Source organism: Notothenia rossii (genome assembly GCF_949606895.1).
Source record: "Notothenia rossii genome assembly, chromosome: 4".
In the NCBI taxonomy this organism is placed as follows: Eukaryota; Metazoa; Chordata; class Actinopteri; order Perciformes; family Nototheniidae; genus Notothenia; species Notothenia rossii.
Window position 1 is genome coordinate 29,391,815 of NC_136902.1, and position 26,034 is coordinate 29,417,848.

General features: G+C 41.2%; 1 protein-coding gene across 5 annotated transcripts; it reads left to right on the top strand.

Annotated features, from left to right (window-relative positions):
- Positions 1–2,011: 2,011 nt before the first annotated feature.
- Positions 2,012–25,758, top strand: fam131c (family with sequence similarity 131 member C). 5 transcript variants are annotated; one of them, XM_079675456.1, is made up of 6 exons: positions 2,012–2,178; positions 9,605–9,669; positions 15,625–15,709; positions 21,310–21,528; positions 21,786–21,875; positions 24,674–25,758. In XM_079675456.1, exons 1-6 carry the CDS (start codon positions 2,148–2,150, stop codon positions 24,958–24,960), a joined length of 777 nt encoding a protein of 258 aa, XP_079531582.1. In that variant the 5' UTR covers positions 2,012–2,147; the 3' UTR covers positions 24,961–25,758. The 5 variants fall into 5 exon arrangements, with proteins under 5 accessions (XP_079531582.1, XP_079531583.1, XP_079531585.1 ...); XM_079675457.1 differs by having other exon boundaries at positions 24,677–25,758; XM_079675459.1 differs by lacking the exon at positions 2,012–2,178 and adding an exon at positions 3,387–3,725.
- Positions 25,759–26,034: the final 276 nt, after the last annotated feature.

The following is a 26,034-nucleotide window of genomic DNA, read 5'->3' on the forward strand; positions in this document are numbered from 1 at the left end:
TGTCAGGTTCAGGTTGCTTTATTTGTACCCAAAGGTATAGTACAAAATCTAATAATTAGTTAACCAATAAAATAAATAAACTAGAAATAGGAAACCTTAACCAAAGGTTCAACTGTTTTTTTTAAAACTTTTTTTCCAAGGTTCTATGGTTTCTTTATTGTGTTTTATGGTTCCTTGAGGATGTTTTAGGTTTTCAATAGCTTCAGTAGTTCTGATGAACATGTTCGGGGGTTCATCTGTTTCTTGGGGCAGACCACATTTTCTGATGGTGTTTTAGAGGTTCATTGAGACCTTTTTAAAGGAGATCTTGAACACTTCAAAAATGTTATTAGTGCCCTGTCAAGGGTCTCCTGAAAACGAAACTTCAGCAACCACTTTCAGAAACACATGGACCACTAAAAGCAGCCTGCAACAGTTAATACCCCCTGGAAAGGAATTGGAAAGGGTCCTTGATGAGGTACCATGATAATAAAATGTAATGGAACTATGAATGGTCTGTAATATTGTTCTTCTGTTCCTAGTTGGGTAATGGTTGCAAAGTAACTTAAAGCCCCTAACCGCTACCTTTTCTGAACATGGAAAGAAGTACAGGCACTAGGGCAAGAGTATACTTTTCTCTGCCAAGGGAAAATAATATGAAAACAGTTTTTTAATGTTGTGAAAATAAGCTTTGTTCAACATGTCACACAGCTCTTTCTAATTAAGCTTAGATTTCTTTAAATGCTGATGTCAGCGCCCAGTGTTTTTGCTAACTTTATCAGCACTATCCTCCCCTGGCCATCAAAAGATGTTTCTGTGCCTCCTTTATCTGACAAATTAGTAAGATCAGAAAAAATTTCCTCAAACATGAGGTGTCTTGGCTGCCATGGCAACAGGATTTCCCCCCTGATGGAGTCAAGGGCACTGTTGCCGCGGGTGATGTCAGCTAAGCCCTGAATTCACACCGCGGGAACAAAATGTGGAAGTATTGTGATCAATTAACTAAGTGTGTGTGCGTGTGTGTGTGTGTGTGTGTGTGTGTGTGTGCATGTATGTGTGTGTGTGTGTGTGTGTGTGTGTGTGTGTGTGTGTGTGTGTGTGTGTGTGTGTGTGTGTGTGTGTGTGTGTGTGTGTGTGTGTGTGTGTGTGTGTGTGTGTGTGTGTGTGTGTGTGTGTGTGTGTGTGTGTGTGTGTGTGTGTGTGTTTGTGTGTGTGTTCTGCTTTATCGAGTAGGCTACATTTCCTAATTTCAAACAGATTTGACGAAATCTGTCAAAACTGAAACAACTAATCGCTATAAACTAAAAGTCGCTTTTCACATGTGGAAACCTGTACTTTGACAGTGGAAAAGCTGGAGCAATGTATTTTGTACACACTGAAATCTTCACTTTTGACATCAATAGTAAGTAATCTTTGAGTTTATCCATCACCGTAAGTAACATATGTCACAAAACAAATGTTTGTGTTTCTTTGAGGAGAGCATCTAAGTCTATCACTTCTTAAGTAGCCATGAAATGCCAGGATTCCATTTTTTTAACCACGTATATAGATAGTTAGACAGATAGACTGATAAGTAAGTAGATAGATTCAGTAGAAATATACATTTGATTGATATAAACAGGTGATAGATAGATACAACAATTTTAACTTGAATATAACACTGCCAAGTAGTACTCTGTGCATTAGTAGCAGCAAGTTAACATTGTTGTATAGCATGGTGCTGAATTGTTAACATATATTAACATTGAATTTGAATATTAAACATGTAGCTTCACCATCAAGCCCTCCATCCACAGTGAGATTGTCCTATATATAGTAGAGGGAATAGAGATGGAGGAGAATAGAAAACAAATAGATGGGAGGAGATTCGAAGTCGTCATCAAACATGCATTCATGTATTCTCCCCTATTTCTCTCTCTCTCTTCCTCTCCCCTCCCCACACTTTATGTCACTCTCTCCTCCTATACAGAAAAGTCAGCCAATGCATTAGCCTGCCGCTCATCTGCTCTCACTCCCCCCAGCCTCAGATCCTCTCTGCTCCTCCGCCGACTGACACTGCTGATACCTCTCTCTCTCTTCCCTTCCTTCCTCCCCTTTATTCGTCCCTCTCACCTCCTCATCCTCAAGCCACCATGGTGAACGGATAACCTCCCAGCCATCCTTACACCATGGGTGCCTGCCTCTGCAAAGGTCACAAAGGTCAGTCCACCTGTTGTCTGTGTGTCTGTCTGAGTTTCTGATCATCCTGCAGGAAGTGTTGATAGCATTCTGAAAACATTTGAGGAGAAGTTACATTATGCTTTCAAGGGGTAGCTCTGAAAATCTGAATAATTAAAGTAACAAGAACCCTGAGGTGTCAACAACCACCATTTCTTTTTAAATGCAAGTGTCTGCAGGATGAAACATTTAACCATACGTTGAAGAATTCAGCCAAAAAGCTTGTTTTCATCAGTTTTTATTTGTGCAGCTTTTTTGGATCAAAGTGCAGAGATTGCTTTAGGAATTAGACTTGAGGAAGGAGGGGGGGGGGGAGAGGTTGATAATAGGGATTGTGGGGATCAGCGGAAGACAACAGTAGCTTTAGGATGTGATGGCTCCATCCGAGGCTCATCTCCAACTTGTCGTGACTTGAAAATGCAACCTGGATTACGATTTTCTGACTCTTATTTGTCCTTGCTCTAGGTGGAAATATATTAGTGTTTGTTGTCCGGATAAAAAAACAGCAGGGTGCCTCTCAGGAATAACACTAACATGTATTTGTGCCCTCAAAAGATCTAATAAAACAAAAAACATAGTTTTAATTGTTCCAGCTGTCTGATATACCTTATTGTGTGGGTGTTTAACATTCATGTCACATTCTCATACATTTAGTTTAGCCTGTGATGTTTTTCTCACCTTATTTTGTCTGCTAAAGACTGCTTTTGGTCAGGAAAGGTTCTGATTCAAACAATTTAGAGGGTGATGAGAGCAATGCTTTCAAGCTTGGAGGACAGAGGGAAAGCAGCTGTCAGACAGACAGCTAAGAGAACAGCGGGAGTGTGTGTGAGTGTGTTCATGGTTCAGGAATCATGATGGTTTTCTTGACCTGCTAATATCATTCGATGAGGCCAGAGACCAGATCGTGACTTAAAGGTCCCATGTCATAGCCATTTCTACTGATCATAATTCCATTGTTGAGGTCTACTAGAATAGATTGACATTGTTCAATGTTCCAAACTCACATTGGTTTCTCATACAGCATCTCTGTATAGTATGTGTATTCTCTTTGTCCTACACGCCTTGTTGGAGCTCCTGCCCCCCCCCCCCCCCTCCCTATGAGCCCACTGTGCACTGATTGGTCAGCTCGCCCACTCTGTTCTGATGAGTCAACCACCGTTACAGCGGAGCATCAGTCATTATGTGTTACAATGGCGTTTGTTAGCAACCAGAAAATGACACCAGTAAGGACAAATAGAGGAGAATGCTGCGTGGGGTCTGGGTGCCGTGTTGGCGGGACGTTGCGGGGAACGCTGCTCCACCCTTTGAGGCTCGAGGAGCGGACATTGTGAGCTGGATTACTGGTGTGGTTTCCTGTTACTGCGTGGGGTCTGCGAGATAGCGAGACACCGCGGAACTCAGCCTGAGCACACACATACACTCACAGCCAGGCTGTTCGCCACACACTCACAGCCTGATAAAAGATAAGGCTGAGTGAGTGTGTGTGCCGGCGAAACTCCGCGGAGTAGCGCGGCTGAGAAAAGATAAGGGTGAGTGTGTGTGTGTGTGTGTGTGTGTGTGTGTGTGAGGAGCTCCACGGATTGGTCCATTTGGACCTGGGCATGGTTACGTCACCATACTCGGGCAAAATAAAGATCTCCAACGAGGCGTTCTGGGGCAGCAGCATAGACACAGCGTTAATTTCGTTAACGAAAACTATGACGAAAAATGTTCGTCAACGACCTTTTTTACATGACTAAGACGAGACGATGACGAGCTAAAAATAGATTCTTGATAACGAAAACTATGACGAAATGTACATTTAGTTTTCGTTGACGAGACGAGACGAAGGTGTTAAGGGTGGACTATCGGACATTAAAAATGCAGGGTATTATTTTTCAAAATGCATCCCTGTCATTGGTTGAATTATTTGGGATTCTGGGAATCTGCACACGTCACTCACCCCCACCCCAGCTGCAGCAGGTGCTGATGATGTGCACCACACAGTGAGAAAATAACAAGATGACGGATTCAGCGACAGCGCTTTTAGTTTTTGGCCGGAAAAAAAGACTAGATATATGGACACACTTTATTTATAATTCGGTAGAAAGTAAAACACACTGCACTGTTACTGCGGGAGAAGGAGAGACGCCATGTGGCTTTAAATTAGTTGGGAAGAATACGACCAACCTGAAGAGGCACCTACTTGAAGGCGCACCATCCTGCTATTTATGCTACGGTAAGTTAGCTAACTGTAACGTTACATGATAAGTCGTAACTAACTCGTAAGTCGTAACACTAACTAAGCATATCAATTTGCTAACGTTAAGTCTATGTTACTGGGCAGTCAGCATTGGCAACTAGTGGCAAATGTACTAGCTATCCATGTTGGCTTAGCCTTTCTTGCAAACAAGTTTTCAGTTTCCGGTAGCAAATGAGTGAGCCTAACTTCCAGGCTAATGTTGGCTGGGCTTGCATTGCAATAACTATCTAGTCACTGCAATTCTGTTTTTTTTTAAGATTACACAGCAATTTTTTGGGAAAATATTTGTGTATGGTTTCTTATCTCTAAGGCCAGGTAGGCATATATAATAGGCTAGTTGTATTGTATTATCACATAATTAGAATCTTCAAAATCTAAACTTGATATTATTGATATACTATGTTTTAATGATAATACTATTATCAAAGGCATATTTTAAAGGGATTAGCCTACATTTAATTAATTGGAATTAATCTGTAGGCCTTGTAGGTCTGTATAGGGAGTAATTATGCAATCTTATTTTTCCTCACCTAGATCCCAGAGACGAGTACTCAAAAACAGCAACCTGGTGCAAAGAATCGGAGGAAACAGTCAACTATCCCAGCAGCGTTCTCCTCCTAAGGACCAAAATACAAAGCAGACTCGCTGGAACAAGGCACTAAAGAAAAGGTCATTGCCCAGTGGATTGGACGCACCGGTCTACCTGCCCGTACAGTCGAGGATGAGGATTTCATCTTTATGATGGAGACCTTCGATAAGAGGCTGAACATACCCAAAAAAAACAAAATAAACAACTTAGTTGACAAGCTTCACATTAACGAAAAACAAAAAATTAAAGAAAGACTCGCCACAGCACGCAAAATAACAATTGGGCTGGACATATGGACAAAAAAAGGATTTACAGCATCACTCCTGGCAATTAGTGCATGTTACTTTACCAAAACACAAAATTCTGACAGTCATAACTGATAACGGAATCAACATGATTGCAGCATTAAAAATGTTTTACATGATGAGCCCAGCAGCTCCGAGGAAGAATCCCAGGAGAGTGATGAGGAAGACTCTGAGTTTGTCACTGCTCTAGAGGAGATCTGCATGGAGGAATGGGCCAAAATACCAGCAACAGTGTGTGAAAACCTTGTGAAGACTTAGAGAAAACGTTTGACCTCTGTCATTGCCAACAAAGGGTATATAACAAAGTATTGAGATGAACTTTTGTTATGGACCAAATACTTATTTTCTACCATAATTTGCAAATAAAGTCTTTAAAAATCAGACAATGTGATTTTCTGGATTTTTTTTTTCTCATTTTGTCTCTCATAGTTGAGGTATACCTAGGATGAAAATTACAGACCTTTCTCATCTTTTTAAGTGGGAGAACTTGCACAATTGGTGGCTGACTAAATACTTTTTTGCCCCACTGTACCTGATGATATCACTCCTTCTCCAAGTGAAGGACTCCCTTGTTCAGGTAGCTGATGGAATGGGCTGGGACTGTCTACTGCCAAGTGAGTGGCAGAAGCTCACTGCTCTCAGTGAGCTCCTCCCCTTTGCTGAGCACACCCAGATGCTCCCGAGTGACACAATGTCCTTATCCCTGGTGTTGCCCGCCCTCCTGGACCTGAATGCTCACCTCTCTGAGTTCCCCGAGGCCCAGGGTTCTTGCTACAGGGACCTAGCTTCCCTGTCACAGAGGATGAAGGAAAACATGGGCCAACGCTTCAGCTGCTTTCTTGATCCCAGTGATACAAAATTCTCACCCCTCATTGCTGCAGCATGCTTCCTCGACCCAACAGTCTCACCCGAAGCACTCATTGAAAATGATCATGACGAAGTACAAATTCAGGAGCTTCTGAGAAAAGCAGAAGATGACATTGCTCAGATGGTGTCACCAGTAATACGGGAGGAGGAGACTGATGACAATGAGGATGAAGAAGAAAGGAGAGAGGTACCACTACCAGAGACAAAGCGGCCGAGATTTAGATTCCTGTCAAAAGCAAGTGCAAGCCGGCCATCTAGATCTAGCCTCTCAAAGCCCTGTGTCAGGCAGGAAATGCTGAAATTCAAGGAGCAGCTGTCACAGCCCATGAACAAAGAGACTGTTCTTGACTTTTGGGCTGCACAGGGTTCTGTTTATCAGAGCCTAACACCTCTTGCCTTAGATCTTCTGGCAATGCCAGCCTCTCAAGCATTTCCTCAGCGAGTTTTCAGTATCACAGGTGACCTCACTCGTGGCTGTCGAAATAGAGCAAGAGTCATTTTAGAGAGAAGTGCTTTCCTCAAACTGAATAGAGATCAGTAGGCTAAAAGGTTGTTAATGCTATACGGATGTCTGTACTTTGTCTGTTACTTGATATGAGAGTGCACTACAGAGGTGGTTCCCTCTGATTGTTTATAAGGCCAAGTTTATTCAAGGTTTATCTTATTCTATAGGTATGTATGCACTTTCAACATTTTTATTTTATTTGGTACAGAAACATAATGTTAAGGTGAGGGATAGTTTTATACAACAATGTATACAAGTTACTGCTTTGCACTGCATCTTGTGAGTGATGACCCTCTGTTGACAAGTTACTGACACACTATTGATGAATGTAGAGAGTCTACAATGGACTAAGGTTTGAGTCACTGAGCTAACTCAAGTCTGTAATTTTCCTGATCCAAAACTTCAGGTGTCATGTCATTGTTCATCATTTATTGCTCTGTTTTGGGCATACGTGCCTTCACTTTTATTTGAGGTTTTGAAAAATAAATATAAGAAGGCTAAAAAAAATTATGTTTTGGTTCTTGACTTGGAGTAAAGAACATTCCACTGTTACCAGTACCACTTATGTCATATGCACTATCCTTACCTTAGAGGATCAGCAAGGACAACACAGCAGTATTGCATCAATGTGAGAGTCTAGGCTAGAGATATCCAACTATAACTAAGTAAAGTGTTAAGAGAGTGAAATGTTGCTTTACAAATTTCAACACATGATACTGTAACCTTGATTCCAATTTTTGATTACCTGTATTTGCCTAACTGAATTGGTTTAAAGCAGTGGTTCTCAAACTTTTTCTGTCAGGCCCCCCCTTTGGAGAAAAAAAAAAAGTCGGGCCCCCCCAAAACGAATAATCAGGCTCAGTGGGGGCGCCAGAGATTTATTTTGGGGGTGCTGTGGGGTAGCTTGACGTTTCATAGAGTTGCTCAAACATTTAGGGTTTCCCATTAATGTACCGGTCGCTACAGTGGAATTTTCTACTGCAACAATCCCCACGCAAATACACAACGTACCCGCGACTGTTACAATGAAGGCTCAATATTCAGCTCACGGCATATAGGTGTAAGCAGGGATAAAGTGCTATTTTTATAGGTGATGTGTGGACGTCACATAGGGGGGTCGGGGGGCAAGCTTCCCCGGGAAGATTTATTTTTAAATATTGAAGTTAAAAGCATCAATCTGGTGCACTTTGAGAGCGAAAGGAAGAGATCTATGGATACATCTCTCAACACCCATATGAAACAGAAATGTAAACAGATTTACTTTTTCTTGATGGATATTTTACAAATCACCCTTTTAAACTTTATTCTTGTTTTACTGTCATATAGTATTTCATACCTGTTTTTCATTTATTCTCTTATTTTTTTATAACTATAATGATCATATAAACGTGTGCCTCGGAAATAATTATTTACATTAATGGTGACCAAAACATTTGAGACCCACTGAGATAACACTGAGAGTCCTTTAGCTCTCAGTCTGACAGGAGAGGACTCTCCTCCACTTTGTTGTTGAAAAAACTCCTTATATCCGTTAGCGTAGCTCGCTAGCACCAGAAGCTAACAACAACGATCTCCAGTACCGGTGCGCTCTCTCTCTCTCACGCGCACACAAAATGGCTCGTTCCACACACACACACAGAGCCGAGCTTTAATGAAACAGAGACCCAGACGTAATAGTACTGTACTGCATCATATTATTTTCGAATCAATAATTTTTCAAATTATGATTTTTTTTTTTTTTTTTTAAATTTTTTTTTTTTTTTTTTTAATAACCATTTTTCCTCCTGGTCTCTCGCGCCCCCCCTGGCATGCCTCTGCGCCCACCAGGGGGGGCGCGCCCCCCACTTTGAGAACCACTGGTTTAAAGAGAGAAAACATTTTGACTAAAAGTTGACTAAAATGTAATTTTTCATCGACTAAAACTGGAATAAAAGTAGACTAAAACGTTTTGAGTTTTCGTCGACTAAAACTAGACTAACACGTTTTGAGTTTTCGTCGACTAAAACTAGACTAAAACTATGAAGGATAGAAATGACTAAAATGTGACTAAAACTAATAACCATTTTCGTCTTAAAACTAAGACTAAGACTAACTCAAAAATAGCTGCCAAAATTAACACTGCATAGACAGGTCTTTTCTGTGTTAGAGTTTTACTCGCTACAGGCTGTACTTTGAGGGTTTGTGACTCTGCAGACCGTTTACATGCAGAAAAAGCTACATAACACACAAGGGGACGGGTAATAACCAACAAAACATGACATGTAACCTTTAAGTAAATGGAGGGCTATCAGTTGCCTTCTGTTGCTGTCGCGTTTCCATAGCGACAGCCAATTGTCTTGACGACACATCCCAGGGGAAACCCCAGGCATGTATTTGTATTCCTGCGTTTATTAAATATGTGTGTGTGTGTGTGTGTGTGTGTGTGTGTGTGTGTGTGTGTCAACTGACCTGTCTAATGATGTTAACTCTTCTTCCCTCTGAGACTACGCTTCATTTCCTCTTGTCATTAATTTGGACCTCATCACCATCATTTAAAAATCAAATAAACGGAGAGGCTTCAGTTGTCTATTTGTCTCTCATCCATTAGATATGAGCCTCACTTGACCCCTGGCCGTTAGAGACAACTGGGTTTGACTTTAAAGACTCTGAGACACACTTAACCACACAGTTGGAGCACGGATCTAACACAAGCGTGTGTGTGTGTGTGTGTGTGTGTGTGTGTGTGTGTGTGTGTGTGTGTGTGTGTGTGTGTGTGTGTGTGTGTGTGTGTGTGTGTGTGTGTGTGTGTGTGTGTGTGTGTGTGTGTGTGTGTGTGTGTGTGTGTGTGTGTGTGTGTGTGTGTGTGTGTGTGTGTGTGTGTGTGTGTGTGTGTGTGTGTGCGTGTGTGTGTGTGTTTGCAGAGCTCCACTATCCCATGACGGTTCGGCAGGATCAGACTGTGGAGGGTCAGCCATCATCTGTCGAGGTGAGTCACATTTACTGTAGATAGATTTTTGCAGATTTAAACAGAAAGCTACACATTTTGGCTTTCACATTCTCCAAGCCCCAGAGTTAAAACAGTTTTAAAGGGGCCCTATGATGCACATTTTCAGGTTCATTTCTTATTTTGTGTCTCTACTGTGACATGTTTACATGCTTTAATGTTTGAAAAGCTCTTTATTTTTCTCATACTGCCTGTGCTGCAGCACTTCTTTTCACCCTCTGTCTGAAACCAGAGCCCAGTCTGCTCAGATTGGTTAACCGCGTAAAGATGTCCCGTCCCTTAGCCCATCACTTACGATGTGTTTAAGAGTTAGCCAATAGAAGCGATTGTGTTACGTAGTGATGTCATGGAAGTAAACAAAGGAGTCCTATCGCAATGTTTAAGGTAGGGGGGAGAGTGTGGGAGAGAAACTCCCTTTATCGTGAACTTTGAGATTTTAGCCTTTGGAAAAAAATCTATATAACACACAAAGCATAGTAGGGCCTCTTAGAATAGCTATTTTCGAGAAAAAATATAGTCCCTAAAAAACTCTGATGCTGAGTTCTGTGAACTATGCAGAGTAATGGGTTGGCAATTAAAAAAAAACTACAAAGTTAAACGCTTTCATGTTTTTGAAAAAGACATCTATTAAAGGTAATGTGTGTGCTTTCGATGGCTGTGGTCGGGTCGAAACAAAATGTTAGTTGGTTCAAATAATACAAGCTATCTCAGGTCAACTTATCTTGTAAAAATGATTGCAAAACCAATATTGATGCATTATATCCACAGCTGATTGGGAACAAATGTGCATAAACATATATGAAATAACTAACTCAAAAAGAATACATGTAAAGATTATAGTTCTAGATTATAAATCAAATGTCCAGATGTTGGAGAGAATGTGGTGAGCAGATCATAAAACAGTCATATTTTGGTCATGTAAAGCTATTAGTGGTTTCTGGGAACATTTTATGTAGAGAACTGAAATAACTTGTTTTTCTCTCCAATAATCCTTGACAGTACACTATTATATAAACTGCATTCATTTAAATTGTATTGGGGTAGAGGAAGAAACTTGCACAAACAATATCTCAAATCTGGGAAAATAAAACTAAATTACTAATTCCATTAGAGAAAATATATAATATATTCATAAGGATGAACTATCCCTACATACTAATCGAGTGAAAGTGAAATGATCAGAGTGATCACATTATGGGCCTGCATAAAGGATATGAAATTATTTTAACACAAACAGCATGGCTCAGATTAACTTGCCATTTAGAGGATTATCTGCTTATTAATGAGCATGTTTACTGCACAGTGAGATGAATGCAGTTGTTTGGCTCTATTTGACGGTGTATATCTTTTTAACAAACAACATGTTGAGTCTGCTCCTCAGCCCGGAACCAGCACAATCCCCATGCTTGTTTCTGGAGTGAAATTACCAAGAGTATGCTTTTTCTCTATATTTGTCTATTCACAATATTAACATCACTAGAATTCTACAAAATGTTTAATATTGAACTTTTTATCCTTGTTACTTTAGGGTAAATTTGTATTTATCTTTACAGTTGACTAACATTTACCATAATTTGTACTTTTACCATGCTTCACTATGTTACCTAATGTCATGTAGTTTATGTAGGCCTAAATCCTTCACAATTATAGTGTCTCCATAAGTATTAAATCAGATAATGGTCATATGCAGTGGCGGACTGGCCATCGGGACGTTTGGGACGAATCCCGATGGTCCGGTACTGAAGTGGGTCGGTCGGACGATGTGGGCCGGTCGGATAAGTCACTAGAACCCCCCCCCTGTTGACAATTTACTAGTGGTATTTACTTGTGGTACCGAGGTGGGCCGGTCTGATAAGTTACTAGCATCCAGCCCCCCCCCCCCGCCCCCCGTTGACAATTTACTAGCGGTAACAAAGTGAGCCGGTCAAGAGTCCCGGGCTGATTTTTAGCCCATGGTCATATGTATATAGTTCTTGTATAAAATGATTTATTGTAAGTAAAGAAGAACTAACAAAACAGTAATTGTTTGAATTTACAAGTTTGATGTCAATCTACCTGTAGCTCATATTGCTAGCTAGCTGGGAAGCTACTAGCAAAAGACACTTAAAGGTTTTACTGCCACAGGAAAAAATGAGACTTTTGAGATTTTCGTTATTATTACTGATATTTACTAAAATAGCATATGTTTAATCTAGATTACAAGCATTTGCTGAATTAAATGTTTTAATTTCCAGCCTTTTTAAAACCTTTCTTTAATAATAATAAATGGGATTTATATAGCGCTTTTCTAGACCCAAAGACGCTTTATATTATGAGTCAGGTCGACAAACAAAACAAGAACAAAAACACAAACAAAAACAAAAAACAAAACAAAAACAGAAAAGCAGTCAGGAGGATGTTGGTTCACAGGGGGGAGGGGCGGGTTTAAGGATAAGCAGAGTTGAAGAGGTGGGTTTTGAGACGGGACTGGAACAGGGTGAGGGAATCAGACTCACGGAGGTCTTGGGGGAGGGAGTTCCAGAGCTTCGGCGCTGCCACAGAGAAGGCTCTGTCCCCGAAGCTCCAGAGTTTGGCCTTGGGGATTGAGAGCAAACCGGCTGAGGTGGATCTGAGGGACTGGGGTGGTTGGTAGAGGATGAGGAGGTTAGTGAGGTAGGGGGGGGGCAGATGGTGGAGGGCTTTATAGGTGAGGACCAGGAGTTTGTAGTGAATGCGGTGTGAGACGGGAAGCCAGTGGAGTTCTTTGAGGACTGGGGTGATGTGATGCCATGATTTGGTGTGGGTGAGGAGTCTGGCGGCTGCGTTCTGGACACGCTGGAGTCTGTTGAGGGATGTTGTGCTGATGCCGAAGAGGAGTGAGTTGCAATAGTCAAGGCGGGAGGAGATGAAGGCGTGAATGAGTCGCTCAGCTGCGGGGCGGGTGAGAGAGGGATGGAGTTTGGCGATATTGCGGAGGTGGAAAAATGAGGTTTTTACAACTTGGCGGATGTGGGGGTCGAGGGAGAGGGTGGGGTCGAATATACACGCCAAGGTTGCGTGCCTGGGTGGAGGGGGAAACAGGGGTGCCATCGATGGTGAGTGTCAGGTTGGGAGTTTTGCTGAGGGGGGATTTGGAGCCGATGAGGAGGAGTTCAGTTTTATTGCTGTTGAGTTTGAGGAAGTTGTGTTGCATCCAGGATTTTATTGCAGTCAGACAGGATTCGATGTGTGTGAGAGGGGGGTTGTGGGGGGATTTGGTGCTGAGGTAGATCTGTGTGTCGTCAGCATAGCAGTGAAAGTCCAGGTTGTGATGGCGGAGAATCTGACCAAGGGGGAGGATGTAGATGATGAAGAGGAGGGGGCCGAGTACTGAACCTTGGGGAACACCTTGGGTGACTGAAGCTGTGGTAGAGGAGTGATTGTTGAGGGAGATGAAGTGGGATCTGTCGGAGAGGTAGGACTGGAGCCACCTGAGTGCAGTACCTTCGATACCGATATCCCGGAGTCGGGTAAGCAGGATGGTGTGGCTCACGGTATCGAAGGCTGCACTCAGGTCAAGGAGGATGAGGATGTTGAGGGAACGGTGTCAGCAGAGGTGAGGAGGGAATTGAGGACTTTGATGAGTGCCGTTTCTGTGCTGTGGTGAGGACGAAAACCAGACTGAAGGGGTTCAAAAAGTTCATTTTTTTGGAGATGGCGAGGGAGTTGTTTGGAGCTGATGCGTTCTATTGTTTTAGAGAGAAAGGGGAGGTTGGAGATGGGGCTGTAATTACTGAAGGGAGGAGGGATCCAGACCGGGTTTCTTGAGGATGGGAGTGACAGCAGCAGTTTTGAAGGCAGAGGGAACGGTTCCTTGGGACAGGGAGGAGTTGAAAAGGTTGACAATGTAGGGGCAAAGGACGGGGAGGCAGGACTTCAGAAGAGGGGTGGGTAGAGGGTCAAGCGAGCAGGTTGTGGGTTTGGAGGAGCTGATCAGTTGGAGAATTTCAGGGGGGGTAACCAGAGTGAACTGGGAATGAATGCCGTGGGGAGGAGGGCTCGGGAGGTCAAGGGAGTTGGAGGGAGGAATTGTGGCGGTGGATGTTGGGGGAGATGTTTGTGTGTCAGATGCAGCGGATAGGGAGTGATTAATGGCAGTGATTTTGTCAGAGAAAAACTGGAGGAATGAACTGCATGTGGAAGTGGAGGAAGAGAGGGTGTCAGCACGGGGTTTGAGGAGCTTGTTGACGGTGGAGAAGAGGATCCTGGGGTTACGGGAGGGGTCGATGAAGATGGTGGAGAGGTAAGCAGATTTTGCGGCATTGAGGGCGTCTCTGTAGGTAGTGAGATGGAGTTTGTAGGAATCATGGTGAACTGTGAGGGATGATTTCATGGTTTGGCGTTCAAGCTGGCGGCCGGTTTGCTTCAGTTTACGGAGTGCAGGGGTGAACCAGGGTGAGGAGGTTTTAAAAGTGACATTTTTCCTTTTGAGGGGGGCCAAGCTATTGAGGGAGGCGAGTAGGGTTGAATTAAGGTGGATGAGTTGATCTTTGCCCCTACAAGCTACTTAGCTCAACCTTAGCTTAGTTAGAACATAAGTTAAAATAAGATTTAACCTACCAAACCATGTCTTACAATAATTGTTAAATGTGGTTCACCAAATGTAATGGTGTTTGAACAAGAATTGTAAAACAGTCATTAAATAACGTTTAATTTTGTTTGAGAACAATAGCAGTTATATAAACGGGTTTGCAGTGACCACACATCTGGCAATGATGCAGTTGATTAGAAAATTAGAAAAACAAAAACAGCCTTAATTTGCCCACTTCACTTTATTCATTTTAAAATCAAGTGACTTTTATCTGTACTGATTTCAAACCGTTTGAAGTGGAACTTCGCACTAATGTGCAAACATGTACTTAATATTTATAATGTGTTTTTGCTTGCAACAAAAGAGAGAGGTTTTTCTCTCTGTATACTGTTTTATCAGAATACTCTCACCATAAACTGAGAGAAATGTATTTGAAATGATGTTTCTCTTTCCAAACTGATTGCCGCTACTTCGCTGTGAATACCATTTAAATAATGTTTTGAGTTCAAAAATACATTCTTCCACTTGAGTGTGAATGCAGGAATTCCTCAAAAGCTGGCTTGTATTGTCATTATCACCAGTTTGTGTGTGTGACTAGTTGAGTCATCACATGTAGAATGTCATAAACAAAGGGGGGTGTGTGTAACTGCCTGTGTTTGTATAGGATATCAATCAATCGATCAATGTTTATTTATATAGCCCAATATCACAAATGTTACATTTGTCTCAGAAGTCTTCACGGTTTGTACAGAATATCAGTATGACAATACGACACCTTCTGTCCTTAGACCCTCACATCGTACAATGAAAAACTTCCAGAGAAAACCCACAGTTTAATGGGGAAAATGGGAGAAACCTCAGGGAGAGCAACAGAGGAGGGATCCCTCTCCCAGGACGGACAGACGTGCAATAGATGCCGTGTGTAAATTGAAGAGATAATACATTTTACAGCATATTTACCAAATGTTTGGAAATGCATGTGTTTATAATAAGAAGATGAATCCACGAGGTTGTCAACAATCCTGTGGGAGCCATCAGGGAAGTAGTCCTGAGAGCCCGGCAGGACCACAGTGATAGGTTCAGCCACGACTCAAAGTCCAGGACTCAAATCCAGAACTCAGGATAGAGGATCCAGGACTCAGGATCCAGGACTAAGGATCCAATATGGGTGTTTGTGCTGTTTTCCTCTCTATAGGAGGCTCACAATTCTATGATTGTATGGCTTGAAACATCATAAAAAACTGCTTTACTGTGTGATGAAAAATCCCTCTATCAAAGACCCATGTCAGAAATACAGAAGCTAAAATAAGCTATTATCTAAGTTTTTCACCTTGCATCAATGACAAACATGTGATTTTCTCGCTTTTCTTGTGCCTTGTATGATGCAGGGTGGCCAGAATCCGTCTAACGGCAGTGTGGCCGATAAAACAAGCGGCTATGATATCGGCCAGCTGGCTACCTCCTCTTTGATGGGTGAGACACACACACACACACACACACACACACACACACACACACACACACACACACACACACACACACACACACACACACACACACACACACACACACACACACACACACACACACACACACACACACACACACACACACACACACACACACACACAACAACAAAGAGCTATTTTTTTTTTTTTTTTACCAGCAAGTGCGTAACCGCCAGGATTTATAGAAGCCCACTGCAGGCCTGAAGTCAGTCCAGTGGAAGACACATAAGCTACTCCTTCTCCGAGAAAACGACCCAAAGCCGCCCCTAAAGAACAGAAATGTAAATATAAAAAACACAAAAGAAGAGTTCCTCAATCTTCATATTTTACTGCAGGGTTTTCAAATTCTGGGGAGAGACTGCAGCAAGACATTATCAAATAAACTCCTCCCTTCACTCACCGTAGACAAACACTGGCATGAAGTATCCAGCTGGCACAATACCGTACAATACCAGTTCTAGTTCATGTTGTGTTTCATTATGAATCCAATATATGGGGCTGGATGAGCAGCAAGCTAGGAAATTGCATTAGTAACCGTTGGAGATTCCTTGTGTAATTTTCCATCTCCTTCATGCTTTTTCTCGCTCTTACTCATATGCTGTAATGCCAGTGTACCCAGAGAGGCATGAGTGAACAATCAGGTAGAAGTTCACACATGTTTTCTCCTCTCATTTGATTTTCTCCCTCGCTTTTGATTTTGGCAACCACTGCTCTACATCCTGCGTCTGCCTGCCTCATTTCCACTTCTTCGCGAAGGTTAATTATGAGACCTAATGTGTTATGCTTTGCTGAACTTTTACCAGTGAAAGTTCCTCTATTACCCTGACAGTATAATTATGAAGGCTGTGAAAACCTCATGAATAAATTACATAATATACAGACATTCAGGCAGACAGCTGAGGGGCTGACACCTGCTCTGAGACTTACAGAACCGGTCCAGTAAAAAATAAATTGAAAAAGCTTTTTGAAATTTACTCAGACTCAATCGCTTTTCAGTCATCACCTTAATTGGCGGAGCAAGTTCTGCTGAGTTGTGCAATCACAAAGTGCAACGGACAACCTTACTGCTCAAATCAGATCACACTGTGCAAACTCAAATATTGTTGTACAAATATAATTATACTAAGACGAATAGATTGCTACATTTGTTCTCTTTTTCATGATGAGGTTTGATAGATGTATCACGCCAATGGGATTTTATTAACAGCAAACGGCTAAAGCCCACACATTTAGTAGTGTTGAAAAATCCAGAGGGTTTATCACTATGACATTATTCAGGTGCTCAACAGATTTCATGCAGACCCAGCATGAACATGCTGATCAAATATAATGGCCATAGCAAATAGATATTTTCCACGTACAAGTTGAACATTTGGTCTAATCAGAAGGCCATCAATTAAATTAGCCATTAAACGTGAAGCACTTTGTTGAAAATGGTTCACTGTTTCGAACCTGGTGTCCTTATAGTTTAGGTCGTTCTTGGTTGGCTAGGTAAAACAATGACACAAATTTTACTCAGGAGACCAGAGTTTGTGAAACTAAAAGTAAACACTTTGAGTAAATATAAGTTAAGCTAGGTTAGTCCTATGCTACTTCACATATTTAACATCATAACTACATGCAATTATTATCTTAAATATTTGTATCTAAACCTAACCAAGCATCTAGCTGTGATACCTCAGTTATGAAAGCATGACACTGAAAGCATGAGTGGTCTAAATTCAGCACAACATCACTACTGCTAGACCTCCGCATGTTAGTATGCTTATGTTAGCATTCAGCTAATACCACCACTAGACCATAGTACAAACTCATAGAGCTGCTAGCATGGCTGCTGACTGTCTAATAGTGTTTGCCAAATGTCATGTTTTTTTTTGTTCCACCGTCACGGTTGCAGCTTTGACTATTTTAGTTCATTGTTTCAGCCCACCTGAGCTTGAAACTAACACTCTTTTCTTGCTAACAGCATTTTACAGCACTTGCCCATTTTACCCTTTTAGGATGTGATTGAATCAGATTTTTCTCGAATTATTCCCATATTGGCTGATAAACAACAAAGCTCTGAATGCAGCACCTACATCTTTCATCTCACTTCATGTTTGTCCATCTGTCTGTTTTTGTCCCTCCGCTCTGTTTCCGCACAACATACAGCAGGGAGTCACGCCTCACATAATGCAATAATGCATTCTGTCTATTTTTGCAAAGGGACTTATTCCTGACTGACTCTGGTGTCTTCATTCAAACGTGTAGCCATGTGTATACTGTAGCAAAAGAGTACACAAGACGGAAAAATTCAATCGTTGCTTACAGCATACAATCATTAACTGGTTTCCTAACTCACCGGTTTCTCCTACAATTAGAGCTCGTTAATAAATTAGAATGATGTTAAGCAAGTACACATGGATGGAAATAACATTCCTGCATGGCTATGACACACATTGTTTTGTTTTACCAATAATTATTTTTGTTTTCTGCAACCCCACAACCCCACCTACCAAAGGAGTTTGTTTGGGGAAAAACACAACATTATTGGTGATACCCTTCATTAAGATCCAGGCAATCCTGCCCATTCCTCTAAAAAGAAAAAGTCTCTAAAGACTGGCTATAGCTGGGACATTACAGCTGGACTGTTAAAACATTTTTGACTGGTTACATTTTATGTGACACAAATGTTGGTGACGTGCATAGTGCAGATTTAGCAGCTAACTTTTGCGTTGGACATTGGCCTCAGCAGTTTGAATAGATCCATAACAGAGCTTGTGAATACTTACATTTGGCAGGTGGCTAGAAGCTAAACTCTTAATGAAAGTCCACTCAATAACCTTTATTATATATACAGGTTATGTGTATATGCTGCCCCTAAGTGGCCCAAAGAAATCAGTTAATGCAGTTTCATGCTAACACACCTAATATAATGCAATCCTTTTCATTTTCTTCAAACTGGCAATTAGACATTTTTCTATATTTCTTCTTGTATAGGAACAGTAGAATGGAATGCAAATAACTTTCATTCATAGTTGGAAAGAATAATCAACTGCAATATAACCCTATGAGGCCAATATACTGTAGGGACATGCAGTTTCAGTTTTCAATACTATATTGGCTGTACTATAGCTACTAATCAGCAGAGAAATTGGCTATCATGCTGCTTCCCTCTGAATTCGGACACATGATTATTCTGTGGCCTGCGATGTTTGCCAAGTATGATTTGCTCCTTTTTAAAACTGAATTGTGGACAGTAATGCCAAAATATCCAATTTATACAACAAATGGGATTTGTTTCAGTGTGCACATGACTTGAATAGATGCAAACATAGCTTCCTCACCATTGAGCCAGAACAGAGCCTCATTACAGTCAACACAGTGTGAGCGCAGAGTGAGAAAGCACATCCTCTGGGTGTTGGACTTAAACAGAAATACCACGTAGGGGTTTCTTTTCTCTTTCAATTAGCCAAGGCTCTATTACTTTCCCGCCACCCTTATAACCTCCTCCTTGTTCTGCTTACTTTACTTACTAACTTTAACCTTTCCTCCTCTTTCTCTTTTTCCATTTTGCCTTTCAACCTTTCCTTTTGGCTTCGCCTCTTCATTTCCCGAGACCTTCCTGACCTTGTCTCCTGTGATTAAAAGAGATGATGGCTCCTTTGTAGACTTGCCCAGTGATTACAGGTTATGAATAAAATATTACTGCAGAGATTAGATACTGCTCGACAAGAGTCCATTTAGTTAAAGCAACAGGGCTGCAAATTTGAGTCAGTCACAAGAATTAGGGCCTGAGATTTCACTTGGACTTTTCTTACTGAAAAAAGGCTCTTATCTATTTCTTAATGGATGCAGTTCTGATTAGATTTAATTGAATGTTCACAGTCGGCACCAAGCACATACAGAAAATATATTTTGAGCCTTATAGAAAGTGACAGACAGACCTTGAAACGTCACGTTGCTTGAGTTGTTTATGTTTAATTATGTTCTAGACAAAACTAAAGTCATGTAAGAGGCAGTACAACTGCATACAAAGTCAATGAAAAGATGCAGATTGGTGCCAGTGTTCTGTTGGACCCACCTTAAAGAGGCACTGTTGTGCTTTTTGGGGCAATCCTTTTCATTTAGTGTGTTATATTGTTTGCTATGCATGTAAATAGACTGCAAAGGCTAAGAGGGTTTTCTCTCCACCCCCCTGCCTGAAACGCCTCGATTGGACACTTTGTTTACTTCCGTAACATAATGACATCTATAGGTAACACTTGCGCTTATGTTGGCTAGTGCTCCAACACATTGTAGGTGATCATCTCTAAGCCAATCACAACAGAGCCGGCCAGCTAACCAATCAGAGCAGACTGGGCTCTGGTTTCAGACAGAGGGTGAAAAGAGGTGCTGCAGCACAGGCAGTATGAGGAAAAATAAAGAGCTTTGAACATAAAAGCATGTACACATGTCACAGTAGAGCACAACATACAAATATGAACCTGAACATTTGCATAATAGGGCCCCTTTTTAAAACCACAATTTATGCACTGTTACTTTTTTATTTGTTTGTTTATGTTACGCTACAGTTAACACTGCCATTTTAAAATTCAGTATTCAGAGAGCTAATGGACTTTTTAAAGACATAACTTTCCCACAATGCTTTTAAAACAGCTCTGGCATTCAACAAGTTTTACTCAAGTCTAGTTTAACCAACTAGAGCTGGAAATGAATTACAAAATTAAAAAAATGTGTTATGCCGTTATTACATTTAAATTTGTGGAAATTGAAATACAATATAATTTCTTTCATATCAAGTTCTAATAATATTTTTTTTCTCTTTCAGTCTTCTATTAAATGACCTTCATGCAGCGCTGCTGAAGTGCAGCCAGTTATGAACAATTACATTTACAATCGTCTCCAATATCACCTCTAGTGCTGTCATTTCCAATCTTCTCCAATTACATTTTTTATGGAGCTCCATATTGGAATGCACAAGCAGAAAGAAAAGTATTTATTATGCTGAAAGTGTAGAATTTCTATTCAAGTATTACAAAACAAATGTTATTTGTATCCCATCTTTCATACAAGAAATGCAGCACAAAGTGCTTTACACTGAGGGAAGACAGACAGAGAATTAACATTAAAACAGGGATTCAACGCCACTAAGATAAAAAAAAACATGATACAAAGAATGCATAATATAAGATGGTCAATAAAACCCACTGAAACATTTAAAATATTAGAGTTAGCCCCCATATTTACCAGATCAACACTTCAACAGGATCAAAATGCTCCATTCTCTTCTTTCTATATCAGTATATTAGATTTTCTGAAGTATTTTCCCTTAAGTACACTCTACACATAAAACCATTTTATTCCTCCATGCATCTTCTTTTTCCATTTCCATTTTCCCGTCCATCGCTGTTTTTTTCAATGTTCTGCCCTCTTCCATCCTCTCCTGTCCACCCCTTCATGTAGCCTGTCACTTTATCTCGTCCCCTCAGATTGTCCCCTTCTTCCCTCTGCTACCACACTTACTGTATGTCCACCTAATCCACTTTATCAACATGTGTCCTTCTATCTGTTCCCCTCATTTAGGAGTGGTGGCCACAATAAAGGAGCACATCACCAAGCCGACGACGATGGCCCAGGGTCGCGTCGCCCACCTGATTGAGTGGAAGGGTTGGGGTGGAGGAGGCCAGGGTGGGGGGGGCGTGGGCAAATGGACCTGCGGGGGGGTGAGTGCCGAGCTGCAGGAGGATGAACAGTTCTACTCCCAAATGACGGACGAGATCAAGGAAGCTCGCTTCGCCGCAGGTGAAAATACACGAGGGAATCAAAGTGAAGAAACATAAGATGTTGGAGATGAAGTGTCGCTCAAATCCCTCGGGTTGTGGTTTCTATTAGATTATCTTGTATAGAGGGAGCATCTACACAAATCAATAGTCCTTAAAACGAGCCATGACAGTGACTCGAATCGAGCGCACTTATTGGATTTCCCCTTGTTTGTGGAGGAAAAAACAACTGGGGGTAGACTTCAGAGAAAAGGAGCACTAAATGTGTTTGTTTCACAGGAGTGGCGGAGCAGTTTGCCCTGGCAGAGGCAGCCATGAATGTGTGGTCGATGACCGACAGCTTAGAGCAGCCCCCCACCAGTTTACAAGGTTGGTCCTGTTAAAGGAGCTTCTTTTGGTCCTTATTTTTCTCTTTTCATTGTAGTTTCCTCCATGGAGGGAACAGCGAACTTTGCAGATCAATTGTTTCTGAATACAAATCAAGCAAAAGATTAAAACATTGACTTTAATATCAAAGTCCTTATTGGATCTTCTTTCTTCAACAGCAAGGATAGGGTTTTGAGGCAAATAACACGAGACTGAATAAATTGCTGCACATCATAATTGATTTTATGAATGCTACGGGAATATATGACATGACAATAAATTGTAAAGCATGTCTTAGGAAAGGTGTATATATATATATTCTTAAAGACCTTGGGCCGTATTCACAAAGCATTTTATCTTACCGCTAGGAGTGCTCCTAACTCGCGCTAAAACATTTTACGTAGGAGTTTTTTCTTAAAAGTTATTCACAAAGCCGCTGAGACCTACTCATACTAAGGATAAATCACTAAGAGTGAACTAAGAGCGACGCGCCGTTGCTATGGATTACGTCGATTCTCTTGCATGAGTTTAGAAGCGGTCAGTACGGTGATTGGTTGTTCAGAGCAGGCGGTCTCGGTGAAACTCATCCGCAACATCCCACAAACGAGCCCACTAAATCACCGAAAAACAAGGAAATAGCCTAGGCTAGAAATGTATTCCTATCAAATAGTTTTGGACAGTGCAGTTAGCAGAATACACGCATGATGACAAGTTTGTGCAGACCACGATAATGACGTTTTATATGCACGTTAAAGAGAGAGAGCAAACAATAAAAATACGTAAATTGCATTAAATCAAGGAGGCAATTAAAAGCACCCTGCAAACTATTATCCAATGAGCATATTTCAAGCACTTAAACACTTTCAATAACAGCCCATACCGCCGTTCAAGTCCCCCTATCATGATGAATGAAAACAATCTGCGTGTTGATGGAATGTACTTTCTTTCTATTGACGAACACGTCCTCATCTTTTGATGGCGCAATTATTTTTATGTGCGTCCCATCAATAGCACCGACCACACCGGGCATACCTGCAATTGCCATGAAGTTGGCTTTGATCCTGTGTAGTTGTTGATTGTCCAAAGGAAACCGGATAAACTGTTGGATGATATGTGGTCTAGAGAGCGCGTTGATGGTTTGGTTTATGGCACGGCTGACTGATTGTTGCGATATTCCTAAATCTTCGGCATTGCAAAGTTGCATTTTCCCTGTTGCTAAATATCGTAGTGTTGCCAAACATTTTATTTCCGGACTAATCGGGTTATTCCTGTTAGTCGGGGATGTTATTGCATCCCGCACTAATTCCACAACAATTTTGATACCCTCACGATTTAGCCTATATCTCTTGATCAATTCACAGTCTTCCATTGTCTCCAAAACATTTCGTCTCGCAGCCATTTTCAGATTCTTTGTGAATAGGTCTTACTGAGTTAAGAGTCCTCTCGAGGACTTTTAAGCTCTCCTGAACTTAGGTGCTACTTTTAGGCCTAAAATACTTTGTGAATTGCTCTTAGTGAATAAAATTAGGAGTCCTAAATTTAAGAATGACACGCCCATTATGTTTAGGAGTTTCTCCTAAATTCGCCAGTTAGGAGCTACTTTTAGCCCTAAGATCCTTTGTGAATACGGCCCCTGGTTTGCACTAACCCACAGGAGTAGAAAGATCATGAGCAGGATGTGTGCAGCTGTTAATTCTTTTCAGTTTTTTTACCACACTAAGCACTGATGTATTGTCATACTTTCCGAGACTGTTGAATGCAGAGTGACATTTCTCCACAGTTAAAGTTCTGCCAGGAAATTGTGCCAAAATATCCAAGGTCCCTTAGAGGAGGGACCTTGTTGACTTAGCCATGACTCTTCATCCAGCGTTAATCACTGGGCAAAATGTACCATTAATATTATTAATATACATTGAGCTTAAAGGGGTCGTTTGAGTTGTTTGCGGTTGGGTTGTTAAAGATACTCATTCATTTCCTACGGTAGCAAAGTAGTGAATTCACGCGGCAGTAGCCTTTCTGGCGGCAAGGTTAGTAAATATTCTAAATATGGCAAACACCTTCACATTTAAAGGTAGCCCTTTTTTAGGTGGCTTGAATACATGCGTTTTGGCTGCTGCCGCCTTTAACAGCGGTACATTGCTTAGCTTACATGATGGATATCCTGTTGTCTCTCCGAAACTGGGTGTGTGCAGACCATTACACTATGTACTATAGGTAGTACAGAACGGACTATAGAAAAGTATGATAATGCTAGCATCGTAACATGCATTTGTATTTATTTTTGTTTTGAGTATTTCTTTACCAAATCGTAGCCATTAGCTAGAGAAAATGTCAAAAATAAATCTCAGACAGTATTGCCATCAGTAAAAATATTACTAATTGTAATTCTTATTTAAAAACACGTTGTAAAGCTTTTGTTGAAACCTACTTACAAAAGGATATTTTATGATGTATTATATATTGTAGGTTACTAACTGGAGAATATCCACTGTATTTCAATATATCTCAAAAATGAGTCCTTGCACATATGCCCCTTGTGATTTTACAGGATTTGCCATACAGAAATAGCTTTCTCATGGGATAAACACTTATAAAAGCTACATGCAGCAGCTGCTTCAGAGTAAGTGTCACTTTTTTAAATTAAATTCAAGCACTGAGAGCATCAGTGCTATTTCTATGATATATCAGAGTGAAGAGCTTTTGAATCCTCTTCAACCCAAAAGGTCCCAGCTGTTTGGAAAATGATTTCTACAGTTTTTCATGTAGCAACCATTCCACTGACACTTATTTTCCCTCCTCAGCAGCACACAGCCACTTCCTGTCACAGTTCCTGCTGGACGGTGGAAGTCTCAGCGTTCCTCAGCACCTGTACCACATCCACGCCCAGACTTATGGCGACAACAGGGGGGCCAATCTCGTCATTCCCCCAGCGGTGGACCCATGGGTGGACCCCATTTCCTCGACTTCCAACAGCCGCCAGGACAGAGGTCGCCCCCTGCAGGTGGACAGAGGCACTGTCACTGCAGAGGCTGCCGTCAGACACGTGGACAGCAGCTCACTGTCCGAAGATGACGTTTTCTATAACTAGCAGGCCTGCAATCGTGATGCCAATCTCTCAAATGAGCCTTACTGAGAGGATTTGAGCCAACAGCAGGGACTGATTTGAAAGATAAACACAGACATCTGCGAGACATCTCAAGGGGCTATTTCTCAAATGACCTGTCTGGGCCCGGTCCTCAGAAACAAATAACCCAGATTGGATTTTCTCCCCTGTCCAGTTGTATACTTTTGTGAATGTACATAGTTCGATTTTAATTTTGTATCCAGTGTACATTAAACACTTTCATATTATAGGTAGAACTGAACTCTGAAGAGTCAAAAGATACTGGTGTTAAATATCTTGCTAATAAACATCAATTTTAATATACGAGCTGTCCAGTGCTTATTTTTTCTTCCCATTGAAGAATCAAACACAAGTCCAAACTAAAGCAGAAAATATGAAAGAAAGTTTTTTATCTTGAGAAAAGTCCATTATCTTGGACCATACCCCCGATTAGATATATTACAAATATGTTTCTGTCTGAGAGCGAAGGGTGAATTGGTGTGGAGAAAAGACGAGTGTAGAGAATCGCAAAGGGAGATGAAACCGAATCAGAGTGCGTGTGGTCGGTGTGTTTTTCAGCTTTACATCAGGCAGCGTGGCTGAGTATTTCACAGTGAGGGATGGTGGGATAATGGAGGTGTCGGCGTCACTGGTCATGGTTTTTTCTTTAGCATGGGTTCACACAATTTCCGGGACATTAATCTGAACATTCGATCGGCCATTCAAAAATAAGTTTATCTTGGGAAAAGTACTAACATAAAGAAATGAAATGTGCAATAAATAAAACAGATTATGATGTAATGGCTGATATTTTTCCTCGTTGGAAAAACTGTCAAAGATTATCATTTAAAGAAAACTTTATGGATACTTGATTTCCTCTTTCACATCTTATTTGATGTTTTTAGCCATTAGTCGACACCACAAGTGTTATCTTTAGAGAATATATACACTCGAGATGTTTTTGTTAATGAGTATTCACATTTTTTCCTTGGTTTTGATGAGTACACCAGAAAAGCAATTAGAAATAATTTGGACTGCACTAAAGATTTGATTAAGTTG